This window comes from Cephus cinctus, unplaced genomic scaffold (assembly GCF_000341935.2).
Source record: "Cephus cinctus unplaced genomic scaffold, Ccin1 Ccin1_scaffold3086, whole genome shotgun sequence".
Classification (NCBI taxonomy): Eukaryota; Metazoa; Arthropoda; class Insecta; order Hymenoptera; family Cephidae; genus Cephus; species Cephus cinctus.
Window position 1 is genome coordinate 78,718 of NW_014334458.1, and position 22,167 is coordinate 100,884.

Below are 22,167 nucleotides of genomic sequence, written 5' to 3' on the forward strand. Positions count from 1 at the left end.
CGCCCCTCCGACCCTCCTCGCCACACGCTGCTCTTCACCGGCTCATTCATAACTCCCCGTGAGCGCCTGCCATCCCCACTCCTCTACTAGTCGCCCCACTATCACTCTTCTTGTACGAGGACCACGGCTGGATGGCTACCCGACGCCACTGGCTTTACACCGACGAGGCCCCCTGCGCTTCCTTGCTGGCTTCTTTTATCGTCACCGATCCTTATGCCTGTCTGTGCTTGTTCGACCTGCCCAATTTCTCACTGTTAATTGTCCTGGCTGTTTTCAGCCACGGGGGTACTCACTTTGGACCGTCAATTTGAGAAGATTGTAAAACGCCATAATAAATAATGTAGTTTATAGAGATAAATTATATTCCTTTTATTGGCCCACTTTTTTATTTTTAGTATCATGTAAAAAAAAGCATTTTTTCTCATATTGATTTATTTGATATTCTGTATATTGGTCCGTGCGCTTAAACTGCTGAGTTCACTGGTCCAATGGACAGCCACTGGACCTATCAGATTATCGTGGCTTGATAAGTATCTGATAACAGGTTCCCTCTCGACGTTCCTTCCATTTCTCATTTCGTCTCGTTAGCTATTCCTATTATCAGTCCAGGACATTCCAATCGGCACTTTTTCTCTTTAGTACTGTTAATCTGTCCAACCTTCCATCACGGAATCGGTTCTTATCACGTATAGGATATTTCCACATTTTGAAGTGACAGTCTCCAAAATTTTCGTTCTTCGTCAGAATTCATTTCTAACATTATTCTCGTACGGTACCGATTTGTCCTGGCTAGAGATCCTGGACACTTTCGCATCTGCCTCCCATGAAGATTCTTGCAGGTCCATACCCGTCGCTCCAGGTGCACAATGGCAGATGCAATTGCGCAGTTTCTCAATTTCATCCGTTTTTCCATCGCTACGAAAATTCTCCATTTCTCTCCCAATCGTGACAAACGAAATCGAGTAATAATTCCGTGATATGCTTGCCAGGCATCTTGCACCTGACGTCAGCTGCAATCGATGCGTTTCCAATTTTGTGACTATTGCGCAAATCAATTAATTCCTTACGGTAAAAAATATTTCAACCGGAAGTACAAGCGCATCTTCGTCACTGATCCTACTTAGAATCGCCCAAACTTATTCCTCCTCAAAAATGCCAACCCGGATATCTGAATCAACCTCTCGAAGCATCCAGGCACTTTCGAGATCAAACAAAAGGTGACATACTCTTGCTCCTGGAAATCCTCTAATTTCCCTAAGCAACAAAAATATATTACTTAACAAAATCATCGTCGAAGACTATCTCGTTACATCACGAATTGACGCACGAAATTCCATGATATATCCTAACCGCATGCAACCTTGCGTTATCGGAGTACGATCTGACCAGATGCATCAGACAAGTTTCCTACGGTTTAAAGGAAAAAGAAAAAGGATGTCGTAGCTGCCCACGGTGCGTAACGAGCCAAGGAGGGAAAATCCCAATGATTGCAATAGTCGACAATAAAAAACTGAACGACTGATAAATAGTCCGAAGAACGTGGAAGAAAAAGAAAATTTCCTATTCACCTCCCGACGTCCCGTGATCCCACAAATTGAACGGGCTCCCGTGCGGTTCGGTGTGAATAAAAAAATTATTTTATTTTTATTTATTTTATTTCAAATTATTTCACGTATCCTTCGTGTAACCGGAAAAATTGCCTGTTTCGTCCTACCGGTAAGGAGGACTTTTCGCCTGGACCATTATTCCCCTCGCGCGCTTTCTATCCCCACCACGCCCTACTACGTTTCCCCACCATTGTCCCTTCTTCTCCCACCTGTCCTCGATGACGTTTCCTTTCACTGGCTTGGACAACGTCGTATCTCGTAACTCTGCGGCGAGCCTCCGACAGGCTAGTGGCACAGACTGGTAGGATTCACATTGCCCGCTACAACCGTGCTCACGCACGCTTCCTTTCGGAAACGGATTCCTTCTCGGAATAGGTAAGACTTATGAATCGAAAGATGGAATTCACACTCCTCTCTGACGCATAGCGTCGGGACGCGACAGCTATTTTGCTTCCACGAACGGAACCACCATCGTGTTCGCAAAAGCCACCGGAACGTATGTATTCGTAGGGGAGAACTTTATACGGAATCCAGGAAATGAGAGACGATTTTGTATTAGGGACAAATCGATATGAATAATCCAAAAAAAATAAATAAATATCTAAATTTAAATAACAAAATTTTTTCTCCGTTCAAACCGTGCCTCTCGAACTTGCATTTTTATTTTGGCTAATTATAAAATTTAATGTGGTACCGGAATTCCGTGGGATTACCAACTGATATGATCTTGCAGATTCACGAGTGAGTTAGCACGTTTAACGTATGTTATGTATTAACAGGATTTTATTTCATCCGATTACGTGTTAAGTGGCAACACGCTGCTATCGTTGCGTTTCTCTACCCTAAACGCGATGGCAATGATTTCTTCGGTTGCGTCACTTTCAGAAGGACAAAATTACGTTCCCGACTGGTTTCTAGGTTTCTATGTCGTCGGTTGCACCAGGCGTTGCCGGTATTGAATGTTCATTCGGATGAGACTCGCGCGGATCTCGGAACAACTTGTAATTTCACTCGCAAGATCGTGATCGGAGGTTTTCGAATTCTCGTGACGTCACACCGCGCGAGAGTCAGTTATGCGCTGTTCATAGGTGGGCGAAATCCGGACTTCATCAATGACGTAGTGGGTTTCAGTTATGAAATTCAAGGTTTCTTCGTCGGAATTGAATATATTCCGATCGAATCCTTACAGCATAATCAACAACGATAAATATTGAACATTTAATTTTTTTAAAATAAAATTACAGAAATTGTAGAAAATCAAAAAGGCGAATATAGATATCTGAAATAAGCACGTGTGTTCCGACTAAGTGAAAATCACGTCAAGAAATGACATGAAATTCATTATAAAGGACATCGAACTCAGATAAACAGCTGTTTAACCAAATTTTAAAACGCGGTATATAATATGTAAATAACATGTACGAAAAATGGTATAAATAAACATCTTGTCTATCTATAAAGCGTCGTATATGCGAAATACTATTTATAGTATAATTTATTCCTGAATACTGAATTGATTATCGATGAAGATCAATGCCGTGAGTATTTGATTATAAGGAAAATACTTGATAAATATTTAATATATTCATGATCTGTGTCACTCGCAATGAACGAGTCGAAAGATGCAAGCCACGTGGTTTCAGTATTAGCGCAAGTGCATCGACGGAAACTGAAAATGAAAGAAATCACGTTAAGCCTAACGCCGGTAAACGAACACCTCGCGTGTTATCAAAGACGAGATAAACAAGACCTTGCTCGACGACTGACCTACGTCACTCGGATTTCCATTGAGGTACTTTGCGTCGCAAATTTAAATAAATTAAATACCGTGTAGACTCGCAATACTACAAAAAAATCATTTAACACACGAAAAAACAAAAATCAAGTAAAAGTGACTTTTCAAAAAGTCACATTCCTCAAAAGTCTAGAACCCGTGAGAAACGCTAGTCTTACGTGAGAATCTCTACGTGATTTAAGACGCGTTCCAGAACATAGCAAAAAAAAATTTATCCGAATCGTGGACAAAAAAGAATCTTCAATTTCTACAATGAAAAATCCAACTTATCAGACAATTCACTGACCCACTGTTTTTGCGTGATACACATTCCAGCTATTATACCAGAAACTGCGAAATTCCATATCGTTTATACATACGTCATGAGTTACGCGACACCCTCGCTCCGCGCTATCAATACAAGCTCAAAATTCGCGTAAAGCTATCATGTGTGCACAGAGCACGCGCGTTTAGGCGCGTGCGATTATCGAGAATTGCTGTGCTGAGAGAAGCAAATAGCGATTGTTTTACCTGAATGCAATCGAAGCTGAATTTCGCATATTTTTATCCTACATCCTTACCAGGAACAACATACGACTGCAAGATCATTGATAATGCGTAAAAAAAAAATACGGTACAAAAAAAAATGCATAAAAAAATAATTTTAATAAAAAATAATTGCAACCTGCCCAGATACACCGTAAATGTGTCTCATCCACAATACGCCCCTATTACGTAAATACATATTTTGCATACATGGATTTCCTTCCATTACCCTCCATCCACGCGACGGGTTAAGTGATGACTGTTCCAGTAAGCAGAAAAATACGGCACAGCTAATTAATCAGTGACTCAAAATGACGTTCGTCAACATACGCAAGAGATACGAGAGTTTATCGGGATAAACGAAAATCGAGCCACGTACCCGCGACAGGAGCATTTCGAGATTGCGTGGATCGGGACGTCGCGGTCGCAATCAAAATAGGCAACCTATGCAGCCAATGTGACGATTTTCACGTAGACAATAGTCGGAATCGCTCGGGCTAAATTACGTGTCCCGTGACGCGTTTTCTCATTCGGTTAACATATGCCAAACAGAACTTGTTACGAATAGCAAGTACTGCCGACCGAGGAGAAAACAAAGTTTGTTTCGGAGATCAAGCGCTTCCGTGATATCGGATGAGAGCAGCCTGACTTTCCATGTACATTTTGTCCGGCTATCAAGAATTTCGTTAACTCAATTTGAATCCAACGATCGACCTTAGGACTTCCACACTGGGTTAGTACTTGCAACGGTAGAGTCGATAGGAAACTCATCTTTATTCAGAATGCGCTACTGGTCTTTCCAACGGGTTGATTCACTCTTGGTTAGATTTTCACGGAACAATCCACGGCACTCACGTACCGAGTTACCTTGACTTTTTGCAAGTCAAGTGAGAAACGTTCGCGCTGAGCGTTTTCTTATCCTGAATATTTTCACGTTAATCAGTTCCTATTGGATGAAGGTATCCTGCGGGGTTCAATGGACCAGTGATTGATTGCTTGATGATATACGTATGTGCGTATGTATTATAGGAGGTATCGGAGGATACGTGTAACGTGTACGTATGACCATTGCTAAAACGGTGGACTGCAACCGGTCGCGATTCCGATTCGCAAAACGATTCGAATCGCGTTCACGGAGGCTCCAACAGAAAAAGGCCGTTTAATGCCAGAGCCAAAGTGGAAAAGGCGGGTGCAATCTTCGAGGGTAATTATCGATGTGTGGTCCCGGAGGTAGGGACAAGAAGCGGATAGAGACATCGGCCACATTCCTCAGCACGAGAGGCACGCGGACGACAGACCGATCTTTCTGCTTAAAATTTTCGCCCCGGACCACCCAGGATTTGCTCGCAATATTCATAGCGTGCTGCCCCTGATAAAAAAGCTCCCCACGGGAACTGGCTCAAGAGTAGAAAAAGATTTTCGACGCTTTGAGATTTCCAATTCGACATTACGTCGAATGGGAACATTTTTTTTATGTACGTTGGTACGTCAGGTTCTATTCAAATTTTCGAAAGAAAATACCAAATTTTCGTTGATCGTTACTTTTCGACTTCCGCGGACTTTTTGGAATTTTTTTTTTCTTATTTTAGGGACTTTTAGGATAAACATTTTTCGTTACCCGGAAGCGTCATCGAGGTTGCCACGATTTTCGAATTATCTCTATGGTGCTACGTCACTTTTCATTTGTTGCGCTCAACATGGGAAAACATTGATCTGCCAATGGACCAGAATCTTCTCGAGACTTTGTCCTCGTGTACGTCCTCGGGACGCCGAAGAACTTGTAGCACTTGTCGGTTATTCATATGACACACGGTATAATTTATCCAGGGATGTTTTTCCTTCGAAAATTTCGTGAATAAACTTTTTTGACAAATACAGATAAAATGCGTCCACTTGAAAAAAACAAAGGACGACACGCAGCTGACACGTGTGAAAAACCAAGGATCGCTAGAATCCACTCAGAACTTCGATGTTAGTACGTTCTTCCGATCCTTCCTCGATCATTCGAATTGATCCCTAGATCATTTTTTTTTTCACTGCCATTACCATCAGACGTAAATTTCATAAAATGGATAGACACTACAAATTTGTAACGTATCGAAAATCCATTCAAAAGATCGGACCAAAAGATTCGTAAAAAAAAAGACAAATTTCAAATCACCGTAACTTCCACGTCATCGAACGTCTTCGCGAGATTCTTCGACCTTGTTACATTTTCAGGGTCACGTATTAGTGACACGCAAGACCATCTCTCGAAATCTCAATCGCTAATGAGAAAATAATAAACAGCCTACAGTGCCTTCGCCTAGAGCAACTATTTGGGCCTAACGATTCACATCGGTTCCACCTGACAGCTCGCGGTCAGGTGTTGTCAGCGCGATTACAAAATCTATCATCTAAATATTTCCTCGACCACGTAAACGATTGCTAACGAGTAGCTCGTGTCCAAATTGCACTTATTGACAGTTCTGGGAATATAGAAAAAAATAACAAGAAAGCCTTTAGGGATAAATTGGAAATCCCAGCCGAAACGTATCTCGGCAACCTTCGATCCTCCATTACAAAAACGATTGAATATTAAGAAACAAATGCCTAATCATCCCTTAATAACGATTCACAAATTACTGATCTGTCTCTAACGACAGTTTCAATTAATGCCCACATAATACTAACAAAGCCGACAGAGGGTGATAATAACTCGATACATAATAATACACGTACAACGGTAAATAGCCCGAGGCAATTATAAATTGTTATTCTTAAAATTCTTTTTTTTTTTTTTCCAAAATTCCACCAAACGGCGGAGCACAGTCACAGTTCGAAAAATAAATGCCACAAGGAACACTCAGACACAATGTACGTAATGCCGGTGCTCTAACGTATAATAGAAACCGTCCAAGGGCTAGACCTAAGAACCTTTAGAAATAAGGCAAAGGAACGAAACACGTGTCTAAAATAATAATTACCACGTAACAGTCAAAGACACAATTTTAACTCACATCCACGAAAGCCAAAGCGTTTGACTTTGCCCGACAAATCCAAAGCCATAAAACGTTCGAATTACAATGATGTCGCAGCATCTCACTGTCAGGTTCACTCGGGGTTCACCAGGGATACATATTCGCAGTCACCTTAGCAGTCGCAGCGACGGCACTGTGTAGGGACCTTGAAATCTTTGAAATTCTATTTGCTGAACGATTTTACGCCATGCCGGCATATTAGTAGCCAGGCACAGCACGACCTTATTACTATCTCCTCTATAGGGACTATATACAAGAAAAATAAATAGACGGACTGTATCGTCGAGATCGTAAAGTCTCGTTCACTTGACAAGTGTATTGAGTTATATATACATATATACGCATAGCAGAGTTTACTGACTCGTGCCGCGAACAGGAAGCAAAAGTGAATGCTCCAGTTATCCAGTCCGCACAAGACACACGGTAGTGTAAGTCGGACGTTATTCCTATTTGTTTAAAGAATCGGTTAATTTGTTGGACATTGATTTTATACACACTCGGATCAATGACACTGACCGGATCCCGGAGAACCCACGTCTATTTAAGTCTCAAGTAGCGATTCCGACCGTGTGCTTAAAGTGCTGCTGCTGCTTGACGTTTCGGGTCTCGGTGCCAGATGTACCTTAAAAGACACTACGAGAGCATCTCTACTCGCCCTCGCGTTAACGCACACGCTTCTCACGGTGATTCACGCGTGCATTAATTGCGTACGTGTCTGATATTATTTTTAGCCTGTGATGGAGCGCGTGCCGGCATTACAGGAAAAGTGTTATAGACGCTGCGGTATGTATATTAGGTCATCCTGCAGGGCTTGGCTCGCGTAATGATTGCCATTCTGTCACCAAAGGCCATGGGTTTGTCTCAAACGTTTAACCTACAAATCGGATCTCGAGCACCGCACCCCGTTTCAAGCTGGTCACCGTGTAAATATGTGACAATGACGATTTTTTTTATTAGAATTTTGTAAAAAAATGTTTACATCGACCAGTCGACAATTTATTTCGTACGGTGGGTCGAATAAATTTTTTAAATGAAATAATAAAATTTTGAAAATTTCCAAGAAATTCATTACTACGGTACCGTGGACTTTCTCCGAATTGTTCCGTTATTCCTGCGTGAGTTAACCGTCTTGGGTAGAGCGTCAATGAGATGAGAATAATGCTCGTGCGCAGTCGGTAGATTTTACTTAGACTGTAGTGTATGCCTACGTATACAGTCTATACGATCCCAGGAATTGCTTGCTTTTCAAAAAAATCAGTTTTAATGATTTCACCTCGTGCAATCGTGAACTTTCAATTTATTCAGTTCCGTTAAAAATCCGCAATCGCGGTTTCCCTTCGTACCGAATCAAATCTGCCGCAGTCCTTTGCCCGGATGCCAATGACGCGTCACTCCTTCCGTAATTTCAAAATTTCACGAGGAAGTCAAGAACGATGGACTGCGCTGCTTCCGACTGGGTCTACCGCATACCCATTTAACTCGTGACAAGACTCATTCAATAGCCACTCGGCAAAGGACGCCCACCCACTCGCGAGGCAAAAGTCCAAATATATAGGAAGACAAATGGAAGTAGCAATGAGTAATTCCAAGAGCGAACCTACGCGATCTATACGATGTACCAGGCGTCGACTCCAGCCGACTGCGAGACGAGATTAATTGCAGTTGATTGCTGCGATTGAATTCATCTCGCGGACACAAAATATTAACCCGTTGCGGTTTCTAAGGGCAAGACGGTGAATAAAATTTTTAAAGCGTCTGGTTGGTATCCTCATTTTTTAAATTTCTTCCAAGAAATAAAAAAAAAAGTAGTGAAAAAAAAAATAACACCACCACCCACGAAAATGACTCCGCTGGGACATGGGGCAATTGTCGTACCTAAATGAAATCGTTTGAAAAAAAAAAAAAAAATCGTGCCATCCTTTTTAAAAGAAAATTACGAAGCAGGTTACATTATCAAGGGAGCAACAACTTCAGCATCCAGTTGCGCTACAAAGAGACGCTAAACTCGTATTGCTGACTTGGCGATTTGATCGCGGTCAGACAATCACCAAGGCGAGCGACTTGCGATCAAAACATTATTAAACGATCGTTTGACGTTCACGTATTATGGGCGTAAACTGATTCACGTGCTGAGCACCGTGATAAAATAATTTCTTTCGGCTTTATTGTGACCGCGTGACGCGTTACGTAGTATTCGAAAAATATAATTCGCGTGCCGAACGATAATCGATAAATTTTCCAATCGACGAATATAAGACGAACCGGTAGCACTGAAATAATTAGCAAGACGATTCGCAAGAGGAAACACTTGAATTAATCGACGCGTAGCGTCAGACGTATGGGGATTCGATGTGACGTAATCCGCCCACGTTAATTGTCAACGTCACGGATAGCTACGTCATACAATTCTTATGTTAGATCAGATATTATTTATGTATCGAGTCCACGACCTGTCGATGGCAATCGATAACCTAAAAAAGAATCGATGCCGATCCACGTGGAAATTACTGGCTATATTTACGATATCGGATTGCGACTGTAAACGGCCAAGATATTCGCAAACGGCTCCTGGACCGCGTAATACAATCCGCATGCGAAAATGGCGCGTAGATAAATGCGATAGTCTCACGTGCATTGGAAACAAGTATCTTACCTTAAAACTCGAAATCTTCGAAAGAAGTTGGCGGGTGACCTGAAAAATAAAATTTTACATTAAATTCTCAAAGATCAAAAGTATATTTCTTCGTTCGCTGAAAAAAAAAAAATCGCAAGGCTGTAAACGAAAGAAAAACGGCCGGTACTATTTTTTACGTGATGATGAATGACACGATGTGAATCATTCGGCGAATGACAAATCTCATAGTAGCGCTATTAAGACCGGCAAAAGTAATTCGATTCAAACTTGCGGTTTTTCTATCGGATAAATATAATCGCGCACGAAGCAGGATGCGATTGCCGGAATATCCCCAATTTTTGTATTTGCGGTTTTCGCTGCACTTACGTTTACACGTAAGTTACGGCCGCGGTAATAGTCGCTTAATGAAAAGAAAAAAAAAAAAAAAAAAAAAAAAAATGACGACCCACCACAACAGCTGCAGGTCAGATCCATCAAGTTGGTTGAACTGGGGGAAACTGGAAGAGCGGAAAATTCGCCAAAGGCGCCTTTGTTCGCATATACACGCGGGTCCTCAGGTGCAACTTGGTTGAATGCTCGTTTATCGATACAATTAATCAAGGAGGACTCTGCCAAGTATTGTTTCTTAATAACCGTGTATCTTGAATCATACCCGGTGTCGTTCAGCAGCTCAGACTTATTATCGGGTTGCTATGCGTCTTCGTCTTATTTGTTATCAATCGAGAAACATACACGATCGCTTATTCATTATGAGTTTTATTATTAGAACGCTATTATATTCAAATTAAAAAAATAGACAAGGTATTCCCCGCTAGATGAGATGTATAGAATTAAATAATCAATGATAGTATATATATATGCATATATTATCCAGTACCATTGCACCATCTGCAGATAATCTTGTTCATAAGATTCATATTAATTCCCATGGCAAAACAATCTTTTCAGGCGGTGTAACAGTCTTGAATAACCGTGTGAAAAACCGCAAACGATTAACCTTACTGATGGAAATTGTCTCAAGGCTACGAAGGACAGGCGGAAAGTCATGAATGAATTGCAAAGCAACGACAGACTATGATACGTCATACAATATTAATATATATATATATATAGAGAGAGAGACACGAAGTAAGGTAAAAATAAGGAGCGACTTCTCACGAGTTCTCTTCAGGAAATCGTTGACATACCCAAGCGCCTCGTAAGGTGTTTGTCCTCCACCTACTTATCTCCAGGTAACCAATACGCATGACTGGAATAGCTTGCAAAAATTCCACCAAATAAATTCCGCCAATTGCGTCTACCCCGTCAAACGAAAATATTTGGGATTACCATGATTAGTCACGTTCGCAGTAATATCTAAAGGATTACATCAAGGATACCGTATATTGCGTACCCCGTGTATTTTTATCCTCCGTGCATAAGTCCCAGAGAAGATCGAAGAATCCGATACGAATTACCCAGTCATCGTAAGATCATAATTATCCACGTAACAACGGCCCTTGACACACGTAATGTATTGGCAAATAAAAATCATCGACACCGTCGTGTAAAATGTACCCAAAGCATCTTACGAACATCGTGTCACGAATTCATCTTCATCGGGATAACATGTGTGTCGGAGGGTAAAGGAGCTATTTCCCACGAGCTTCCAAGTAGCTCGGCTCGTATCCTGATAAGGACACCTGCTGCCAGGCGCACTCCCTCGCGTCCTCCCACCCTAAGGAATTCAAGTGCATCGGCATTGTTTAGGATGCTGGAACGAGCGGCATTCGTAAATTGTGTACGGGTCACGCGTTCCTGACAAGGCATACCGAGAACATGCGGATGCGCCTTATGGCTCTGCAGTTGATGCCATCCGCCCTGGAATCCGATTGTGCATATGTGCATATGCATATACGATCGGTGCACCGAGAGTGCAGCACAAAGCTGGTCCATCCACCTCGCGCGATATCTGCATCCCTGCCCAGCTGCACTGTGACTCTGACATTGCGCACAGCGACAGTATGCAAAAGGTGCCGAGTAAGCACGGAGATCATTTCCTACGGATGATTCATCTCGAAATCAAAAATGGCGGATCTCCGGCTCCCCGGCTCTCCGTACCGGAGCCCTAGTAAAATATCGCACGGTATCCAATTGCAGTTTACTTCACGCTGCACCTGTGACTCTTCTCGGCTGGCATCGCGCCATGCATTCCCCGCCTAATCACCCCATTACTACGGTTGTTGTTGTACCTGATAAGATTGGCAACAGTGAGATTTACCCCCCCCCCCCACCTCCTGTCCCCCTACGTCTTATTTTTTTCTCTCCATTCATTCATTACGCCGTCGTTCATTCAACGCACTCCGATCGTCCCACATGAAAACTCGTATGGGCTCAGACCACGTGTGGATAAGGAACAGTGTATTTTTTAATTGCATTGCCAACCGTACGCGAATTGTTACTATCTGTAGGTAGTACTTATGATATTTTCCTGAGTACCTCGCAGACTATCTTCGGCATAGAAATACACGTCTTGGTGCTTGAACCACTTGAAGTATCTGCTTGAAGATTTTTGTCGAGTATTTTTTTTTTTCTAATATCGGATACCAAAAATTTTTTTTTTCACCGTATATCGATTTTGATAATCGATTCTTGGAGTGTGCACAGGCTAACACTTGGGCGACTGCCAGTGTTATCTGAGAGGAAAAAGAGTATCGACGTGCGTAAAAGATAAACAGACGTACAGGAGGGACAAACGTCACGCGGCCGCTCCTCTTTGCGGAAAAGTTACCGAGGCGTCTGTACGGAGCCGCGTTTTGTCCGATAGGCAACTGTTCGCCTGATCGATCTGAAGTATGGCTTTTTTGGTATTACCGAATGGGACGATCTTTAAATTGTTTCTGAATCACGAGGTCGTTTCCGAGAATGGTCCATTCATCTTGGAGCAATGTCTGGTACAGGTATTGCGAAATCACAGTGCCGAGAGGCGCTTAACCTCATTCCAGTCACGGTCGTGGTCATGTCTGAGGACGCGAGTTTACTGCTAAGGGATACGATGATTTCGCGAATGGGACTTCGTCAGAGTGATTTTTTCAACAGTGCCGCCTCGGAGTTCATCATTCAGCGCGATCGTCCATATGAGATCGCGTGGGCCGGTCGGTGGTTACGAAGACGGAACACGTGGGTATTTGGTCTCCTGGCGCCAGGTTTCCGTCCTTCCAATGGCATTATCAAGACTTTCGGTGGACGTCATCGATTACAGTTTGGACAACGGTCGTAGGAATGCTCTGAATCATTGGTCGCACTCGAAGACTGAGATCGGGTGGACCTCACGGATGTTTAGTCACGGGGTCTCCGCTTTTCAGTCACTTGCGCAAAGGCTGGTACCGTTTGCGAGTGGGAACCGAGTATGAAGTTTTATGAAAATTTTCTTAACCAGTCAGAAAGAAAGTTCCTTGGTTCGTCATTGAAATTTTTTTCACCTGAAATTTCATCGAATTCCCCAATTTCATTGATTCACCGATTTCATCAAGATTATCCTGCTTCTCGATCGCTGATCGGGATGCGATCGAATTACGTAAACGTTTTCTCTCGTGCGTAACGCAAGATCGACTAGGACACTAGCGCCAATAGATTTCAAAGAAAGTCACCTTAGATTCCGGTTTCTTACAAGGTGTAATAGACCCGAGGAACATGACTGTGGACGTCCCGACGCCGGTGCGCCGTACCGGACATCATGGTGGCTACGGAATATTTTTTATTTCTTCAATTACCAAAACACAGGTGATCGCCTTATCGTTCATATGTCTCTTGACATAACAAGAGTGCTCATTAACAATCAGTTTTCGAATCAATTGACTCTCCACATCATTATTACCTTTTAATTCAATCGAGACGTCAGGAATTACCCGGCAGCTATGTATATACGTATATATCAATATTATTGTGTATATGTATATATATATATATATATATATATATACTGACCGGTAATCGACCCCATAAATTTCGTGACAGTCAGACCAATCGTCGCCTATGAACTCCTCTTGGCGTTCAATAAAATTCAGCGTTTTTCCCAAACTGTGTTTTAATAGTGTTTAAATCGACGTATTTCCCAAGATTCACGAATCCACGTGCCCATTGTCAGGCAGGTGCAACGCTCTTCGATGTTTTAGACGACACAAGAAAACGTGTCTTCCCCCCACATGACTCATTCACACGTGTTAAATACTGCGTATAAGCATTGTCAGCTCCTTACGTTTTTCTTTTATTGAAATTTCTAACGAGAATCTTTTCTCGCCATTTTTCAGTCAAAACACACGATCACTTTGTCACACTGACCCCCGTCCGTGCAGGAGGCTAATTTTAGACCGGTCAGTGACGCGCTCCACGATCACCAGGTTACTTATTGCTCTCGAATACGCCATTGAGACGCCGCGAATTTGCATACCGGCGTCGTTATCTTTACGCAATAGCAAAACTAAGCGCGGACTATGAACGACGCTCGGCGGTTCAAAGAAACTTACGTGAATTCCCACGTGCTTGTCCAAATTATACAGACATCGATACGAGTTTAAAAAAAGATATTTATCACGCCTATTGTCTTACCCGATAAGGATGACTATCAAAAAAATATTTATTTTCGACTCGTAAGTGTGACTCGACCTAATCACCAAAACTTTTATGCATATGGACATCGTCCATACCGGCAAGTTGTTTTTGCTGAAGTAAGACCAAAAACTGTGAAAACTGGAACAACCAGCTTCAAGTGGCCCCGTCACGCTATATGCACATAATTCACGTAATACAACGCGGATAAACGGAAATTCGTTGCGAATAAGGAAACAAAGAGGAAAAAGCGTACAGGAAATGTATTTCAAGGGCAGAATTATTAATGGAACGCACGTTACAAAAATCCCATTCGAATTTATTCGGTCGACTTGAACCGAGCAAGTGTGATGTCATATGACGCAACAAGTCCATGGGAATATGTTGTCAAAGCGGCCAGTACCAAGTGTCACTGTTACTCGAAGACGACCGGCAGTAGATTTTCAGCCACTAAAAAAAATATTTCCACAGCGCCCAGTCGTACTACGGGGGCTCGGGTCTCCGTTTGAACCTCTGTGCCAGCTCAGACCAAACGTATTGGACAGATTTTCAGTTTCTATGAAAATCTTAAGTCAGCTTGAAGAGGCAATTAGGGTTTTTAGTGTGTAAATGTATAGTTGCTTTACGGTCATTCCCATTCAATATCTCTCTCGACCACTTTCCTCATCCTTATCGTTACAGGTGCCGAGTCGAAGTGAAATTTTGACATTAGCTCAAAAAATTACTGCAGTGCCAAAAACTTGTAACGGTCTTCGATTACATGAAGAATTTCCTCCTGTGAATGGAAACTTTTTTTAGAATCTCGTAACTTCATTTTTCCTCGTACGAATTTCCTGCTTCTTGCGCTATTAATATCATCTGCCCCCAAGTTATCGCGTATTTAAACCTGAAATCTCGTATGGTTAAAATAATTTCCTATATTGTGAATCTAACGCAAAATAGAGATAAAGCAAAAAATTGATCGGTTATAGATTTTGCGAGCAACCGATTTCAGAAACGAACGTGCTCTTGCACCATCGACCTACTGTCACGGGGACACTCTCACCGAGGTATTTGATTGACCCACTTTTGGGTACCGGGTTTGGTTCCTTGTTTGCGTGCACGCACGTCTTGGCAGGTACGGACCTGTTACGTCTCTTTAAGAGAAAAGAAAAAAAAAAATACTGAAAAAAAGTTTCAAGTAGCTCCTTCCGTTATTTTTCTTCGTACCGGATTCAAACTTCGCGCTTTGCACCTGTGTAGGTGCGTATATATACAGCAGACTTCACAGTGAATAACGAATTTAGTATTGAGATTCACTTTCACGCTCGTCCCGGATAGAAATGTACAGGATCCATCAACGAGGATCCTTCCAGACACTCCTAGTATTTCAATACGTCTTGTAAGACTGGCTCTAGACTCTTTTAAAATATACACGCGGTAAACCCCCGACCTTGTCACGTATCTAATTCCTGACTGCAATCACGTAGGCTGTCAATATATGTAACAATTTCAATCGTAACTTCATATCCACGGATTTATTCAATGACGTATATAACCATTCGGTACCCGCTTCACCTGGCGTATAAATAACCAAAAACCCGTAAGACTAAGACAGAATCCTGCAAACAGGTGAATTTTGTAAAAATACGTAAATAAGACTTGCGTGTGGTACTAATTAATAATTTACTAGGTTTAGCGCTTAATCAATCAATATATGTATATATATGTATATATGCGCACGTTATACAGTTTTCCGGTCGATCAGCTTTACGACGTACTTTGACCTACATCCATCACGGATGCAGCACCTGAGAATTTCTACGGAGCCGTGCGATCGATCTATCCTAGTTTTTGCACAGCGTATAAGAAATTCGTTTACGGGACGATTGAACAATGGCAAAAATGCAGATTTCTAATACGATTGTTTCACGATAGCAGGATAATCGGCAAGAAATAATTAAAGCAGCAAAACTCCCAGCGGTTCTTTCCCGTATCCATCTGTTGGCGAGTGGGCGCGTTGGCGCGGAATACAAAGCGCGCGAAGGTATGAATCAGCCGGTCGCGCAAGTGTAACGACCTAGTGACGTCAAAGTTGCACAACGAGACACGTCGGTAATTCCAATGGAGTGGCCGTTACCTTGTCCGAGTCATACGAGAGAAGGATCGATCAAGCTGTATCATTGGTAGGATCGTCTGCGCATGCGCGCGGTCACTGTTTTTTTCTCCGATTGATCCTGGATTGTAGAAACAGGAACGAAACTGTTATAAGACTTGTTTTCTGACTAGCAGACGATCTTTGGATCTATAGATCGATATTGAGGAACTATCTGTTATCTAATTCTAGCGATCTCTTATCGTTGGCATCGACGTGCTTGTGATTGATCGTTACAACTTTTTTTTTTTTTCGGGACACTTCCGGATATCCGTGCCCAGATTGAATTAGATCCTAATCACTGACTGATTGGCGATAGGATATTTACGTATTAATTCGATCAGATCCGCGTGTCTAAATTGATATGCGTGATTAATTACACTTCGGGCATAAAGATATCGCTTGACTGAATTTTGACGCGTTGCTACCTTCTTTCTTGCATCTTGTAAACCGCTTGTTATTATTATTTCATTTGTTTTTCCTTGTTTTCACGGGGGGAAAATCGTACAGACGTCATCAGGAGATCCGCCTTGTATTGCGCATTTGAATTTTTACGTGAGAAAACGACATCGGAGATAGTGCGCAACGAGTGAAAGTGCACTTGAATAGGGTCAATAATGAATCACATGGATAGACACGAATAAGATATCCATAAAGTATCATTTGCGATTTTACCATTAACGTCGTAGATCAATACGAGAAAAGTTCTTGCCGACAAAGTTATACGTACAAAACAAATAATTTCAAAAAAAAAAAGTCAAATTCAACTTCCGATTTTGTCGTTAAAAAAATATGGTTGATACAGTAAACCCCAGAGTTTTTCATTTTTATGGAAATAATTCCACGTAGCTCACCGCGAGTGTAGCGCGAGCAGAAAATGAAGGAGATTGTTGACAAGGAACCCGGCGAGTCGTTAAGTCCCGGTAGAACCGGCGATGAGAAGAAACATGGGAATCCGGCAGGAAAGATTTTGATCCTTGAGTATGATCATCAGCGCATAGTGAGTAAATCATTGAGTGATTTAAGTCGGTTAACTTCTACAATGATCCTTGACTAAAGTACACGCATAGTTTCCATCCGCGGTCAGTTTTCCTAAGTGGAAATTCTGCTGATGCAAACGTCACCTTAGAAAGCGTCACCATCGGGCAGTCTGGGAACTTTCGCACTGGCAGGTAACATTGGCCTTCCTTTTGCGCCTGGGCCACGGGAAGGTAACGTCACGCCTTCTACCGGGTAGTCTATTAAAAGAGTGTGGACGCTAACTATGCAATCCAAATATTAATCTTATTAACGGAGCGGAACGAATATTCGGGTAATTTTGATAAATTTTAACAGCAAAGATTTATGTATGCATACGTAATTAAATTTTATTATAATTACGTCCTGATTACGAATTTTTATTATTTGCACTCTGTAAAATATTTTCCAAGAAAATACCGTAAGTTTCCATGAAGCCACAAGGAAGTTTTGAAGAATCCACATAGCCGATGTGTCATTACAGATTGCAATATTTCCGTCGCATCTTAATCGGTCGTTATTGTAAGGTACTATGTACGCGAGATGAATAATTCAAAGAACCAGGTAATTGGATCATTCCGTGCGATGCTGGAAAATCAAGAATAATCGCGAGTCATCCGACCTCGTGCGGAGGGTCGCTCGTCCGGAACGGCTGAAGGAATTTGGAACGAATAACAAATCACATGAAACCGTGTACATTAGACAGTGATAAGAATCAAAAGCAATTGGACAAAGGAACCTCGCAGTCTCATATTGAAAATTTCTTAGAATTACCAAAAATACGGAAAAATACGTCAGTCCAAAAATTTCGATTACCAGATCGGCATATGACATTTGGGTTCGGCAGTTAAATGACACATTTAAATAAATTCAACACCCACCCACTAACCACAATAGTTAAGGTAGCCTCAGGAAAAATTGTCTGAATGCCCAAAATCGACCCCCCTACAAAAAAAAAAAAATAATACAAAAAAATTATAAAATCACTGTTCTACGAAAATATTTAATCAGCCCCGTGGCAACGAGCATAATACATGCAATTAGCAACAACCACACTAATTAGGTAGGATAATACATTGTCATTAGCCCGAGGCTGTCGCGTGGACAGTCTTCAATTAATAATCCAACAAGGATTATCAAAATTTCTAAACTTGAATTTTATTTTTTCTAACAACCTCCAAGGCCGTTTCAAAATCCCTGGACAGTTGCCAATTTCAATAAAAAAATTGCGATATTAAAAAAGTCATTTTTTCAAACTTGATCAAATTCAACAAAAATTTCAATCTTCACCCATGGTCAATGACACGTGGGTTAGGCTTAAGTCCTTTATACGCGTGCATAAAGTCCACGCCTTATATGCGATCACACGTGAGAGTACGAAGCGATAGTGCGTGAGAGTGATCGAATGCGTGAGAGTCATGCGTGTTCGACTCTCCACATGTGAGACTTCGCTGGCAAAGAAACGACCTTGGCCCGCTGACCGTGAACGGCAGTCAGTTCGTAACATTAGCGTGGGGGCGCTATGCTATTTTATGTTTCCCTGGTATTTCAGTCACTCTCACCTGAGACGCCGGACGAAGTCTTAACTAATATTTCGTTGGATATACAAAAGCGCGCCAATTTCAAATATCAACATAAAAAGAGACTCCGCTATGACCCATATGACTTGTGTCAAATTCTCCCTGAGCTCGGATTGCTAAAATCCAATCTACGATTTACACTTCCGCTGAAATGAGTCACCACGTAAGATTAGCTTTTTCAGTGATTCATCAGAATCGATGGATTCAGACTATGAAATTTCGTGTCACGTTGAAGCGACTATGAATCTCGGATATCGATTTTCCATTTTCTTTCCCTGGTTTGTATTTTTTTTTATCTTCCTCCCCTTTTACTTATCTACTGGAGGAGAGAATGCTTCTATCGGTCATTATACGCTCTGGCTAATGCTACGATAATGATCGTCAAGAATGCAGTGGGTATCATTAGACGTATCGAAATTGCGACAGTGAAAATGACAGTTTCGACATGATTTTTAAGTAAATAATTTGTCTGTCTTATCCTAAGACCATTTGTTGTATAATTTATCGGACCCAATGATTGGTGCTTTAATCAAGAATTTAAATGATTGTTGTATACGCTGGATGTAAACAGCAAAGCCATTGGATACCAGTTGGAGAACGAAGCCTTCCACGAAGGTATAGATATGCCAAGTGAAGTCATCAGCAATTTGATTAAGTAATGACAGCAAGCCAGGCTGTCATTACCTGCATCATTTTCTTCGTTCAAGGTCATCGATTAATTACATTTTACCACATTATCACTGACGGATAATTACCACGGAAAATTTCGTATTCCAACGAACGAGTCGATTTACTCGTTAAAACAATTTATTTAGTAAACTCGACTTTTCTGTCGATTTTACGTCAAACCGTAAGAAACGCGGATCTTAACTGTTGTAAGCGAGAATTCGCATACACGGTCAGGTTGCATAATTCGTAGGATTGCAATAGAGTCATTCGCCAAATATTTGACTTTCTCATTCCAGAGTTCAACAGACTCGCGAGAAATGCTGGAGCCAGACGAGGTACAGGCGCAAGAAAGAGGCTCCCGAAAGGAAAAAGATAAGAGTGCATAGACGCAAAGACAATTTGATGCCGGATACTGAAATTCGGTAGTGGAATAAAAAGAAAATATTTATATTTGAACCCTTCGAAAAAGAAAGGCTAACGACCAGTCTAACCCACAGCCGGATAACCCGTGAACTGCGGAAAATTCTTAAAGCCTCGTTTTCACGGGTCGATGTTAACCTGAACTTTGAACTCTGGCGCGACCGACTCAACCGGTCGGTTCAGCAGTCACACCTGTTAGAAGTGTAAAGTTTTCGTGTGAACTGCGTGACGTAACGAGCGTACGTTTTTTATCTGTCTGATCTGGTCTTAAAAAATTATAGAGTAAAAATAATAGACTGACTTGACCGTGGTTGGTAATTTTTGCTTTATCAATACGTTATTTAATTATAATTGGCAGAGTTTTCAAAAGTCGCGTGACTCTTTCAACAAATTTAGGGCTCAGCAATTTAATTTAAAATTTACAATTGAAAAGCTGGATTTAACTGTGGATGCCTCTTTTTTCTATCGCTTCAAAAATCTACAGATTCTTCCATCTCGTCGTACAGGCAGATCTATTGCTTTGTGGGATATTTAAAAACCCACCAGTCAGACTATCCGCTAATCGCCTCAATAGAGACATCTGTAGAACGAGCGATACACTCGTTTGTACTCCTACACAGAAATAGTGACGCAAGTCCCCGAGGGCCGCGGACACGCATTAGCATAAATAACAAACGCCATGTATGTTCCTCTCGCACTCTCCTTTATAGTAAACTTCTTTACCGATCTGTCGAAACTGCCACATCGACGGAGAGAATAAGAAAAAAATGAATGGAAAGTAAGAAAAAAAAAAAAGAAAACAACAAGAAAACCACTCGATTCCCACCAGCACGTGCCCGGCAAATCTGTGTCAGTGTGTCACGATTTATTATCGCAAGCAGCACGTTTCGAATTATACAATCGTAGTGCATTTTACATTGTCGACCGATAACGGATAAATGTTCGCAACGCGATCAGACGTAAGTTCACAATTAGTCATAAGTGTATCGCAGAAAAAATGAATACTCGAACTATAAGGTATCAAGGTCAAAATCAAACTTACCCAACTGACAAAAATCCTTTGCTCGGCTCTCCTTAGATTTTCATTAGATCGAAAACTGTCCCGAGAGGCTATGTTAACGAGCAAAAACCTAGAGCGTTGATTGTCGTTGGAGGAACGTTGAGAATCGACTGACCGCACGAGAGTTTACATCGGACTGACGCTCACGTTTATCGATTCGCTTCTTGTGGAGAACGCCGTGCAAAATCCGTGCCAAGTCTTGTCATTGTACGTATTGTGTGTTGGCGTCTGGGTTATTCGGGCGGGGAGCGAAGTGATGGAAATTTCAAGAAAGCTTTTTGGCACCTGAATCAAACTGATGAATCTGCCCGGAAGAGGTTTTCCTTTTAATTTCCTCTCCTTTATACAAAGCCATTGGTTATTTCGTTATTGAAACATATAAGGCGTAAGATGTAACACTAAGGAAATTAATTTTCGTCGGGCTTTTACGAATTTATTAATTTCCTAATTTTGCAAATTAAATTTCTAATTCTTAGTTGAAGTTTAGAAAACTTTTTTTAAGGTTACAATTATTGTAGGTATGTCTTGTGGGACACCCTGTATAAGTTGTAAGGGCTCGCGCTAATTATCCGATTCGACAAGGCGTACAAATTCTCTATATCCCTTATATGCTTGAACGTTCGATCGATAGACCCTATTATTACACCTGGTAATGTATTATTACGAAAGTGGTGAATTTCAAGGAAAATATAAAAAAAAAACATTTCTTCCAAATAACGACAATTCTGAATAAAGAATATTTCGACGATCCCAATAAGTGTTATTTGCTTTACGTATGACGTACCTGACATTGAGAATCCTCGAAAAAAGTCAATAATTTAATTTTCCACGATGTACTAAAAACACGGCTGAAAAGATATACATAATAAACCGTATAGATATGCCAAAAATACTCACAAAATTGATTCGCTTGAACCCTCCAACATCTGAGCAATTACATACGTCTATAAATTTCATTCCGAAACGAATAACATTCCTACGTGTGTTCTCGAATTTCATTCAACGAAATGTGCGAGTATAAAAAAAAATTATTCCCAAGAATTTTTCTCGTCAGCAGCATATCGTTCCTATGAATCTAGGTCACTCTGCTTATTCCATACTGGACTCATTACAACCAT

At 41.4% G+C, this 22,167-nt stretch overlaps 1 protein-coding gene and 1 long non-coding RNA gene across 4 annotated transcripts in view; one reads left to right on the forward strand and one right to left on the reverse strand.

The window, feature by feature from the left end:
* The window catches only part of LOC107274437, a 42,226-nt gene that overhangs the window by 17,715 nt on the left and 2,344 nt on the right, over positions 1 to 22,167 (reverse strand). Inside the window, exons 1-2 of one of the 3 annotated variants that reach the window (XM_025091695.1) lie at positions 21,032 to 21,158; positions 9,601 to 9,639 (exon numbers count right to left, since the gene is read on the reverse strand). Coding sequence is in view for 1 of the 3 variants with exons in the window: in XM_025091693.1 (XP_024947461.1) it covers positions 6,927 to 6,975 (49 nt within the window). In the remaining 2 variants the exon portion in view is untranslated. Of the gene's footprint in view, positions 1 to 6,926; positions 7,080 to 9,600; positions 9,640 to 21,031; positions 21,159 to 22,167 lie in introns of those variants that run through there. The other 2 variants (XM_025091694.1, XM_025091693.1) reach the window with 2 other exon arrangements.
* Positions 20,827 to 21,758, forward strand: LOC112495372. Its single transcript, XR_003061805.1, has 2 exons — positions 20,827 to 20,948; positions 21,068 to 21,758. It is a non-coding gene; the product is annotated as an uncharacterized LOC112495372 (long non-coding RNA).